We start from the raw sequence: 12,777 nt of genomic DNA, 5'->3' as shown, positions 1-12,777 counted from the left end.
AAAGTCGGATTCCTCTGAAGGACTAAGTTATGATCTAAAGGGACCCTGCTGAAATTTTTATGAGGAGGTTGTAAGTTACTTCTTAGACGATAGCAATTTAAAGGGTGTACAGGTTACTAGTAAGATATTAAAATAGGTGGATAGTGGGTAAATGATGACTATAAGAGCAGTTCAGAAATAGGTTGTAAAAAAAAATTTGGAAGCTTACAGGTGTGGAAAAATTGGCGGAAAATGTTCTTACCTGGCCACTCACAAATGCTTGGCATTTAGACTTTGCCCCACATTCTCTTCCTCATGCTATCTTTTGTTACCAGCCCCGCCACCGCTTTTTAAAACAGATGCTTTAGCATAATATTTTAACATGCACCTATATTTTCCCTACTCTCTGTTCTTGGTTTAGACACACTACTTACTTAGATGCTTCTTCACTGTGTCTCCACATGCTAACTCCTACTCATCTGTCAGGGTCCAGTTAAATGCCTCTTCTCTGAAGCCATCCCTTATTTAGCCTGTGATAATCTTTCCTTCTCTGAATTTGAAAATGCTTTAGTCATTTCTTTGTCATGGCTGTTACTGCTTTTCATTATGTTACCGGGACTCTAAAGCAAGCCCATAGTTTGTATGCTTGCTTTGTAAGTGGTATGTTCCAGGCTTACAATTTTCATTCTCATCATATCAGATTTAAATATATTCTAGTGTCAATGGATAAGATTATATTCCAGAGAATATAAAATTGGGAACCATAAAACTAAACTGTGATCTAAAGACTATTCTAAGAACTTACACTTCATTCCAAGAGTTATGGATTCCACAAGTACTGACAAATGGTGTTTGAATACTCTGAAAGATTTTGACAGTGTTGTAAATCCTTAATCACTTGAAGTATTCAGACTAAGGAAGCACATTTTAATAATCTGTATAGACAGACACCCCTCTCTATCTCACTTAGTCTTTTTCGAGTTTTTATTCATCATGGTTCATTTTGTATATTACTATGGCTACTTCAGTAGCATATCTAGGTATTTGACTATTTAAGGATAGATTTTTAGAAGCTAACATTATGCACTCATTTTCCTTTTCAAAAGATAACGAATCTAGCTGATCTCCAAATGTAATAGAGGTGGCATACATTTATAATAAATAGCATAATAAATATCTCTAATGACAAATAGCCCTTAATTGTACTCCTATTTTGAACATATGACCTAAATAATAATGGCTTCCGTTTTTTGAATGTGTATTGAGTGCCCAATATTTTAAGTATCTTACCCTGATTTTATACTTAAGGAAACTTAGTCTCAGAGAAGTTAAGTAATTGTTCTTAAATCACCCAGATAATAAGTGATGGAGTTGGCTTTAAATTGGTACTTTCTGAATCCAAAGTTAATCCTTTTAATAACTGTGCTCTACTGCCTCTACAATAATATATACTTTCATTGCCTCTCATTCTTCACATACTTAAAGTTACTCTTATAACAAATTTGTTCAAGCGTCATCATGCAGCATTTCCTTTTCAACTTTCAAAATAATCATCCCCTCCAAGACCTTAGTCTTCAGAAAATATCTAAAATTTCTGAATTACTTGCCAAAGTAAAAATTTTGTAAATCAGTATAATAAAAAGATAAGGGTATTTAGTGGACAGAGCAAATGTGGTTGCTATTCCCTGAGCTCAGGGAATAGGAAGTGATTACATTCGTCTGAGAAGTACATAATGAGAACCAAAACTAGGCATCGGTGGTCAAAGTTAAGAAGAGCAGTTATATGTGAGAGAGACTGGAAAGTGATGTCCTTCTATAGTGATTCAGTGAAAGGGCGATAGAAGAGTACCACAGGAAGTTTAAACTCTGGTCATTAGACGGAAAATGATTCCACGATCCAATAGGGACATCAGAAGAAGGAACAGATTTAGGCAGGAAGGAAATGACTTCAAGTTTGCACATAGAGTGTTTGTGATCACTGAGACATGTAGCCTCTGCTGTCCATCTCGATCTGGGCCCTGGAAATGTGGATAGTTTGAATTGAGATGTATAAATACACACCGGAATTCGAAGATTAGTACAAAAACTGAATGTAAAATATCATAGTAATATTTTTATATTGAAAAACTATTTTGGATATACTGAGTTATTGAGTTCAACGAAATATGTTAAATTAATTTGATCTATTTCTTTTACCATTTTTTAAATGTGGCTGCTAGAAAACTTAAAGTTGCCTTTATATTTCTGTTGAGTAGCACTAATGTATACGAATATTTATAACAGCAATGTTAAGACCAAAATCAGGGCAAAACATCTGGATTTGGAAATAACCTGTGTAAAGGTGATAGCTGATGTTATGAAATTAGATAAAAATGCCAGTGTAAAGGGTATAGGAACAAGAAAAATGCCAACAATTATAAGATGAGAAGAGAAAGAGTAACTAGGAGAACTGGAAAATCAAGGCTCTAAAGTGGTAACTAAGTCTGATTAGGATAGAATTTCAAGAAGGATGAAATGGTTAATGTTGAATGATAGAGAAGCCAAAGAGGAAGAAGAGGACTGAGAAAAGGCCACTGAATTTGGTCGATACAGAAGCAGTCTCAGTAGCGTATAAGAAGGATAGATTGCAAGAGATTAAGAAGTTAGAGGTTGATGAAGTAGGTTGTATATTATAAACTCTTCTTTCAGGCCGGGAGTCCCTGGGGAAGATAATAACCACTTGATTGAGCAGAGTACGGGGAAATTTGAGCATGTTTGTTGGCTAAAAAAAGAATCTTTGAAGTAGAACTACTTGAAGTTGTAAGAAAGAAGATAATTTCTATAGCAAGGTCATAATGCATTGGGTTCCAAACCTGAGTTCATAATAGAATCACCTGAGGAATTGGTCATAAGAGCAAATTCCCAGGCAACGTCCAACATTTAAAGAAATCATATTCGCTGGAGGTTTGTTTTCTGGGACATATTTTAACAAGTTCTTCTAGGCGACTATGATGTATCCATATGGACAAACAAGTCAAGAAAATTAAGGGTGCAGTTGAGGACATCAGTAAAATGGCTGACCATAACATCCAGAATGGATAGAGAACTAACTGGAGTTAGAATAGGGCCAGTGCACCCTGAACTACGGTTAAGGAGTTGGCTTTCATTATTATAAGACTGAGCACAGGTTCCATAGGAATGAAAGACAGAGAAAGCTGAAAAGGTTGAAGATGTTGATCAGAGAGAAGTTTGAGAATTCAGAATCATGGAGGCCAAGCAGATACAAAACATAAGCTGGCTGTGTATGTTTGATGTGGGAAGGAGGAAAAGAGAACTGAGCCATATACAATGTAAAACCTATCCGTTTGGTGATTCTATTATAGGACAGTGGTGAAAAGAAAACAAGAGATTTGGAGATCAGCAGGAAGCTTTAAAGGTGGAATCAGTATAAAACTATTTTAGACTCTTAAGATTAAACCTTGGCATGGGTGTCTTTTCCAGAATGACACGTCTGCTTTGGCTATAGTGTTCTGTTTCTGTGATCCACTCTAGCTTTTGTTGAAAATAGAGTGGATGCTTGACGTTCACAGAGATAAAATGCATAGTGTTGACTATTCACAAATGACCCTAAGAGGTCATGATATTGGTAGGTAACCCTTTTTTCCAAGGCATGAATTTATATCTCCTGTCCTGAAACTGACTTGTAGAAACTAGTCACTTAATTAGTGGCTTGTCCTGAAGTCAACATTTTGCATTTCAGTTTGCCCTTAATATATGATTATATTCATCATCAGAATATGTCAGTCTGGTAGGTTTCACAGAAGAGGAAATTATTTGCAAAATTGTGGTATTAAATGGGTTAAAAATTGAGTTTAAAAAAATTGAGTTTATAAAAAATTTAGCACCGCACCAAGCTCATAATAATTGCTTAATAAATGGTAGTTTTTTGTGTCAGTTGACACAAAAATTCACCAAGTTTTGAAGCCAAATCTTTTTGTGTATGCCCAGGTTTAGTACATATTAAATAATACTTATAGTAAAATTTTTGTTTTGATTTGGATCTACATGAATTAATAAACTGAAACTAGAATGTTAGATTTGCAAGTAAATTAGAGGGAGAACAATGGGTCATTTATCACTTATCTACTTCTGTTTGATATGAAAAATTATAACTTTCAAAATATTCTTTAAGTATGTTTTCATACCACAAGTATACATACATAGAAGCAAAATGAATTACATTATTCATTTTGTTTTTCTCAGAGATTTAGTGTACCTGAAAACCAGATTTAGTTGCTTTTGCTAAACATCTTTCTCTCAGTATATTATGTACTAATGTGATATGGTTGTTTTTGCTTTGTAGTGAAGAGCTCAGAAAAGAAGCAAGGCAATTAAAGCGGGAACTCTTAGCAGCAAAACAAAAAAAAGAAAATTCAGCAAAACAAGCAGAAGAAAGAAGTGAAGGTAAGGGCATTTATCAGGCTTATATTTTTACATGGTACTTCTCTTCTTCTCACCCTCCCCTCTTCTTGCCTTCTTTCCTCCTTTTTCCCGCCTCCTTCCTTCCTAAGTTGAATTTTGCTTTAAAAAAAAAAAAAGAAAAATACTTTCTTTGGACAGTGAGCCAATAAAATAAATTTCCACATAGGACTTTTGTCTGAGAAATAAATTCAATCAAACATAATAATAACTTTTACTCCTAAAGTTAAAAAAAAAAAAAATTTACTTGACATCAGGCAAAACTTAAATGTTGCCATACTATATATCTAGACATGCACAGAGTGGAATATTTATTTTTTATGTTGCATACATACCCTTTAAAACTTCTAAGAAAAGTATTTAGGCCTATGTTTGAGAGTTGTGTAAATATTTGTGCATTGGTTTGAATAGTACTAAATGCAAACTAATTTTTTTTGTTTTTATTTGACCCTTATGTTTAGATACAGAAAATCTAAAATATTGATAAAATTGATCAAAAGCTGCTCAAAATTATACACTGCTTTTTTATACAGGTTAAATATGTTCCTTATTCCCTATGATTTTTATAAAGCTAGAAGCTTCAAAAAAGCTATTTCACTGAAGATCTTTAGTTTAAAACTGTTTTAGCTCTAAAGCATATAATATTCAATTTCCAAATAGCAGATTAGAACTCTCAAATTGATTTCCTTTTTATAATCGTAAATTACATGGGGATTGTTTCTTATAATTAAAAGCATTTTAAATATATGAAAATAATTCCCTTTTACTAGAGAGCTCTTTTACTTACTTTCTTTATCATTTTGAGCTAATGATTGTTAGTACCCCATGTCTTAAGAACCATGCTGAACTAGAAACGTGAAGTTGGCAATAGATGGCTGGATATTTCTTGCTTTCATAGTTCATAATCTAGTAGGAGTGAGAGAATTGCAAATTGATAATTACTGTAATAGTGCTGTATGGTTAAGGCCTATATTAGACATAAACAGTGCTGTGTTTATCTGCTTTTGAAATATTACATACAATTAGGTGAAGAAAGATTTGAACCTTAAAGAATGATTTCGTAACACACACAAAAAAAGATTCTTATGGAGCTTATTTCAGTCTATTTATGTGAAAGTTGGCCGTGTTAAAATCTTTTTTTGCTTTTGTTTTTTTTCTTTTTGCCATGACTGCAAAGAGAATTATGTTAGTAATTACTTTTCTGAATTTAATCTCCCTTATGTCATCTAGTAATACCTGGATATTCTCTAAGTCTGAATAACTTAGAGAAAGTTAAAGCTAGTTTCCAAAATAATTGGGTCATATGGTTGCTATCATTTTTCTTCTAATCTCAGAATGAGCCAGTTTATTTATTTATTATTGATTGTTTTATTTTGAAATAATTTTAGCCTTACAGAGAAGTTGCAAAAATAATAGAGTTCCCTTATACTTTTAATGTTAAAGCCTTAGCCTTACAGAGAAGTTGCAAAAATAATAGAGTTCCCTTATACTTTTAATGTTAAAGCCTTGTATAACCATAGTACAATGATTAAAACCAAGCAATTAATGTTGATACCATACTATTAATGAACTGCAGACCTTATTAGAATTTTACTGGTTTTCTCACTAATTGTGCTTTCTCTGTCCTGTGATTCCATCCAGAATTCTGTATCGCATTTTGTTAGCATGTCTCCTTGTTCTCGTCTGATCTGTGACAATTCCTCAGTCTTTTCTTTTCTTTCATAACCTGATACTTTGAAGAGTTCTGGTTAGATGTTTTGTAAAATATCTCACTTTGAGTTTGTCTGATATCCTTTTGTGATTAGATTGAGGCTATGCATTTCTTGGCAAGATTGCCACATAAGTGATATGTCCATCCTAATGCATTATATAAGAGTTAGCAAGATGTCTACTGTGTTTTTACTGGTGCTTAAAGTAGTATCTGCTGAATTTTAATGCTATAAAATTACTCTTTTTCCTTTTGAGATTATAAATCTTTTGGGGAAGATACTTTGATACTACATAAGTATTCTGTTTATTTTTAAGCTTCTCCCCACTAATTTTAGCATCCATGGATGGACCAGGCCTATAGTCTAGTTATTTACTGTGGTGTTCTAATGATGATTCTCTGTTTCCCTAATTCCTGTTACTTTTGTTGCTTGGAATTATTCTGTAAGAAAGGGCTCTCTCTTCTGTTATTTAGGTATGTACTTATTTATGTCAATATGTATTTCTTTTATTCTATGTGTTATAATCCCAAATTGTCATTATTTATTTTGTTGTTCAAATAATACCATTGTTGGCCCCTAGTAGCTTTTTCAGGTTGGCTTCTGTGTTCTTTCATCTTGCCCCCATCCTCTGAATACTTTCTTACTTTATGGCACAAGATGCTCCAGGTTAATCTTGTGTTTTGCTTTCTTCACATTTGGAATCAACTGCTTGTCCAAGGAACTCTGGTTCCTCTTATTGGAGTTTGTATTTAGAAACCAAGATGTGGACACTTAAGTTGTCCATTTTATTCTGATTCTAATATTTTTAAGAGTGTTATTAGGAGCAATATTGTATTATCACTATCTTAGAATGGTTAACAAAATTCGTTTTTAGCCCCTAACTATGATACATGATGGATTACCTTTTTACTGGGATTGTATTTCTTCTAAACTTACTACTTTTATCTTTTAAAATTGGCAAGTATTGCTTATAAGATAATAGAAAATTATTTCATGTCAAAAATTTGTGAATTTCAGTAAACACTACATTTATTTCATATTCACATTTTATTTGATATTCAACATTTTATTTGATATTCACATGTTCCTATGCAGTTTTCCAGTGTAGTAGTGCTTCTTTCCCCATGATTAAAAACTATGCTGTGAGCCATCTCACTGCAGAGCATTAGGGAAACAAAGTAGAATTTTAGGCATCCTTGAATGTATGTCAGAACTTAGCTTATCTTCTCAGCCACCAGATATTCCAAGGTTAGAGCTATGTAAACTCTGGGAACAGATCCAAAGGTTCTCGTATGCATTTGCATAGTAAGATTATCACATGAAAAGAATTTGGACAGTGTCATTTGACCATGGCTCTATAACTTCATGCATCAGTTGAGCCGAATACCTTCCTGAACTTATTCAGGAAAGATTTCTTGATTGGGCTATATGGCTACATATCAGGCTTTTCTAAAGCATTTCCTTTTAGTCCAAGACTAAATTATCTGAGTATTATGGCAACTGTGAATGATTTGGTCTTTTGAACATCATATGCTGTATCTAGCAATTTAATATGCCAATAAACTTAGAAATAGAATCGATATTAAAACAAGCCTTGTAGGTATTTTGGTGTGTAGTAAATTGCGTAATGTTGACCTATCTTCATATGAATTTTCATCAGGATGCATATACCCATCAGCTAATAAAAAGAAAACTGAAAATACATTAATTTTGTTATTTTAATAGTAATTTGATAGTAATACTCGCTGTTTGTTACATATAACACTAATAATCATAAGAATGCTTTAGAATATTACATTATATTTTCTCAAAAAATAAACAAGAAAGTATTAAGACTCTTAATTCCAGTTACTGACAGTGAAGTTATTTAAGCCTTTGTTACTCAGTTTTCTTATCATAAAATACCTTGTGCACCCCTCACGTTTCTTTTAAGAAGTAAATTAGATAATGCGAAAACCTTAAATAAATTTACATTGCTATATAAAAATAATAATTTTAAATTTGTAAGAGAAAAATATAGCTATCATTGTTCCGTTTTGTTTCCTATCCAAATCCTACAAATTGAAAATAAGAATTTTAATACTGTGTTCATCGCAGTCAAAGCCTATAAGCCATATGGGTACATATAAGTATGACAAATTAAAATCTCAAAATAAACTTTCATGCATTCTCACAATTGCCTTCTATAATCACATTTTCTTAAAAGGTGTATGTGTGTGGTCTTGTACACATTCTCAAATAAAACTACAGTAGTAGTGTTTGCTGGTTTTGTGAATTCATCTGGCAAGTCTAATACTTGCTGAGCATTGACACTTTGTTTTAGAATTTAACGTATCATCCTCGAATTAAAAACATGGGAAGAAACCCTTAAGAACAAGAAAACTTTGCTTTCTCGTGTCCATGCATCAGTGTACCTAGTTTTGTCCTTGTGTGAATGAAGGTCTCGCATTTATCCATATGTCTAATAGGCATGATAGTTTCTTCAGGGCTTCTGTTATCTTAGGAAATCACCTTTGATCACGGAGTAATATCCCTTTGGTTTTATAGTTTTACCCAATTTCCTGAGCTGGATACTTATGTCAAATTTGTAGAGATAATTAGGAATTTATATTCTAAGAATAGAATATAGAACTCTCCTAAATCTATTCTGTCAACTTAGGCAAGTTATTTTAAAATCAGAACCCCTCTATCGTAAATGTAAAGATAAATAAGATCTGCTATTCCTGTTTTTAATGTTTTACTGTATTTTTATTAATTCCTTCAGTTCCATTATGACAAAATAAAATAATTAAAAATCATTTGAAGGAGAGACTGTTGTTTTATATTAATAAATACTTTGGGTTCCATACAATTGAACAATCCTAAATACATTGCAATTTGATATTACCTGATTGTGGTTCTAGTGCCATGGGTATTTTATATAAGTTTCAGATGTACAACATTATAATTTGATACCTGTATACACAGGGTGCTCATCACCATACATTTGACCCTTTTGACTCATTTTGCCCTCCCTGACTCCATAACCACCAATCTTTTGTCCATATGTATGAGTTTGTTTTTGTTTTATTTTTTTGTTTTGTGTTATATTACACATGTGTGCAAAAATCATATGATTTTTGTCCTTTTCTATCTGAATTATTTCACTTAGCATAATACCCTCAAAGTATATCCATGGTGTCACAAATGGGAATATTTCATCTTGTTTTAAAGCTGAGTAGTATTTCATTGAATATATTTATGACCTCTTCTTTAACCATTTATTCATCCACGGACACTTAGTTTGCTTCCATGTCTTGGCTATTATAAATCATGCTGCAATGAATTTAGGGGTGTGTATATCTTTTCAAATTAGCATTTTTATATTCTTCAGATAAATACCCAGAAATGGAATAACTGGATCATATGATGATTCTATTCTTAATTTTTTGAGGAACCTCCATACTGTTTTCCATGGTGACTGCACCAATTTACAATCCCACCAGCAGTGTATGAGGATTCTGTTTTCTCTACATCTTCTTCAACACTTGTTATTTCTTGTGTTTTTGATAATAGCCATTCTAACAAATGAGAGGTGATCTCTTATTGTGCTTTTGATCTGCATTTCCCTAATAATTAGTGATGTTGAACATCTTTTCATGTGCTTGTTGGCCATCTGTATGTCTTCTCTAGAAAAAAAAAAGTCTATTCAGATCCTCTGCCCACTCTTTAATCAGATTGTTTATTTGTTTTTTGTTGTTGTTCAGTTATATGAGTTTTTGTGTTTTTTTACATTAACCCCTTATCAGAAATATCATTTGCGAATATCTTCTTCATTCAGTTGGTTGGCTTTTTGTAATGTTGATAGTTTCCTTTACTGTGCAGAAGTATTTTAGTTTGATATAGTCCCATTTGTTTATTTTTGTTTTGTTTCTCTTGTCAGTGGCAACAAATCCCAAAAACGTTACTATGACAGATGTCTAGGAGTTTAGCGCCTGTGTTTTGTTGTATGTATTTCATGGTTTCAGGTCTTATATTCAAGTCTTTAATCCATTTGGAGTTAATTTTTGTGTATGGATGGTATAAGATAGTGCTCTATTTTCATTCTTTTGCATGTGGCTGTGCAGTTTTCCCAGCACCATTTGTTGCAGAGACTTCCCTTTCTCCATTTTGTATTCTTGGCTCCTTTGTTGTAAATTAGTTGTCTACTCGTATATATGTGTGGGTTTATTTCTGGGTTCTCAATGTGTTCCATTGATCTGTACATCTGTTTTTCGGCCAATACCATACTGTTTTAATTACTATAGCTTTGTAGTGCAGTCTGAAATCAGGGAGGGTAATACCTCTGGCTTTGTTTTCTCAGAATTGCTTTGGTTATTTGGAATCTTGTATGGTTTCATACTAGTTTTATAATTTTTTTGTTCTATTTCTTTGAAAAATGACATTGGGATTTTAATAGGGATTGCATTGACTCTGTAGATTGATGTGTAATATGGACATTTTGATAATTTTAATTCTTCCAATCCATGAACATTGAATATCTTTCCATTTCTTTGTGTCTTCTTCAATTTCTTTTAACAATGTCTTGTTTCCAACATACAGTTGTTTCAGCATCTTCATTAAATTTATTCCTAGGTATCTTATTCTTTTTGTTGTTATTGTAAATAGAATTGTTTTCTCCATTTCTATTTCTGATAGTTCATTGTTAGTGTATAGAAATGCAAAAGATTTTTGTATATTGATTTTTGTACCCTGCAACTTTACTACATTTGTGTATTAGTTTTATGCTGAGGTCTTTACGGTCTTCTATATACAAAATTATGTCATTCACAAATCATGAATTTTACTTCTTCCTTTCCAGTTTGGGTACCATTTATTTTGTTTTCTTGCTTAATTTTTCTGGCTAGGACTTCCAAAGCTATGTTGAATGGAAGTAGTGAGAGTAGGCATCCTTGTCTTGGTCTTGATCTTAGAGGAAAAGCTTTCAGTTTTTCCACTGTTGAGTATGATGTTAGCTGTTGGTTTGTCACATGTGGCCTTTATTACATTGAGGTACTTTTCAACTATACTCATTTTATTGAGAGTTTTATCATAAATGGGTGTTGAATCTTGTCAAATGCTTTTTTCTGTATCTATTGAAAGTGATCATATGATTTTTAACCTTCATTCTTTTAATGTAGTGTATCATTGTGATTGATTTGATCATCTTTGTATTTCAGGAATAAATCCCACTTGATCATGGTGTATGATGCTTCTAATGTATTATATTTAGTTTACTAATATTTTGTTGAGGATTTTTGCATCTATGGTCATCAGAAATATTGGCCTGTAATTGTGTGTGTGTGTGTGTGTGTGTGTGTGTGTGTGTTGTACTTGCCTGGTTTTGGTATCAAGGTAGTGTTCACCTCATAAAATGAGTTAGAAAGTGTTCCCTCCCCTTCAGTTTTTTCGAATATTTTGAGAAGAGTACGTATTAAATCTTTGAATGTGTCATAGAATTCACTAGTGAAGCCATCTGGTCCTGGACTTCTGTTTTTTGGGATGTTTTCAATTACTATTTCAATTTCCTTATTAGTGATAGATATATTCAGATTTCCTATTTCTTCATGATTCAGTCTAGGAAAGTTGTATAATTGTAAGGATTTATCTATTTCATCTAGATTTTTCCAATTTGGAGCATATAGCCTTTCATAGTATTCTCTTATGATCCTTTGTATTTCTGTCACATTTGCTATAACTTCTTCATTTCTGATTTTATTTATTTGAATCTTCTCTTCTTTTTTCTTAGTGAATCTAGTAAATGTTCACTTTATGTTTTCAAAGAACCAGATCTTCCTTTCATTAATTTTTTCTATTGTCTTTTTTATCTCTATTTCATTTAGTTCTCTGATTTTTATCATTTCCTTCCTTCAACTGACTTTGGGCTTTATTTGTTCTTTTTCTAGTTCCTTAAGGTATAAGGTTAGAGTGTTTATTTGAGACTTTTCTTACTTCTTGCGGTAGGCCTGTATTGCTATAAACTTCCCTCTTAGAAATGCTTTTGTTGGGTCCCAAAGATTTGAGTTTGTCATATTTTCATTTTCATTTGTCTCCATGTATTTTTAAATGTCTTTGTTTGTTTGTTGATCTAATAGTTGTTCAGTAACATGTTGTTTAATCTCCGCATTTATGTGATTTTTTTCAGCTTTCTTGTAGTTTAGTTCTATACTATTATGATTGGAAAAGATGGTTGATGTAATTTCAATCTTTTTAAATTTATTGAGACTTGTTTTGTGTCCCCACATATGATCTATCCTTGACAAGGTTCCATGTGCATTTGAGAAGAATATATATCCTGTTGCTTTTGGATGGAATATCATGTATATATTTATTAACTCCATGTCATCTAATGTGTTATTTAAGGTCAGTGTTTCCTTGTTGACTTTTTGTTTGGATGATCCATTCATTGGGTGGGTTAAAGCCTCCTACTGTTATTGATTTGCTTTCACATTCTCTCTTTTGGTCTGTTAATAATTGCTTTATATATTTTGGTGCTCCTAAGATGAGTGCATATATATATTAATAAACGTTATGTCTTCTCAATGGATTTCCCTCTTTATGTTTATAATACAAAGTATCTTGGAAATAGTCTTTTTACATTGAGATAACTAAG

At 32.3% G+C, this 12,777-nt stretch overlaps 1 protein-coding gene across 3 annotated transcripts in view; it reads left to right on the top strand.

Annotated features, from left to right (window-relative positions):
• The window catches only part of CWC27 (CWC27 spliceosome associated cyclophilin), a 182,972-nt gene that overhangs the window by 91,663 nt on the left and 78,532 nt on the right, over positions 1–12,777 (top strand). For all 3 annotated transcript variants that reach the window (XM_081053636.1, XM_081053635.1, XM_081053637.1), the window contains exon 12: positions 4,322–4,422. In XM_081053636.1, the coding sequence (XP_080909762.1) occupies positions 4,322–4,422 (101 nt within the window). The remainder of the gene's footprint in view (positions 1–4,321; positions 4,423–12,777) is intronic.

The sequence above is a fragment of the Rhinolophus hipposideros genome (assembly GCF_964194185.1).
Source record: "Rhinolophus hipposideros genome assembly, chromosome: 7".
Classification (NCBI taxonomy): domain Eukaryota; kingdom Metazoa; phylum Chordata; class Mammalia; order Chiroptera; family Rhinolophidae; genus Rhinolophus; species Rhinolophus hipposideros.
Note: the sequence above shows the minus strand (reverse complement) of the source record. Positions and strands in the feature narration are given on the sequence as shown.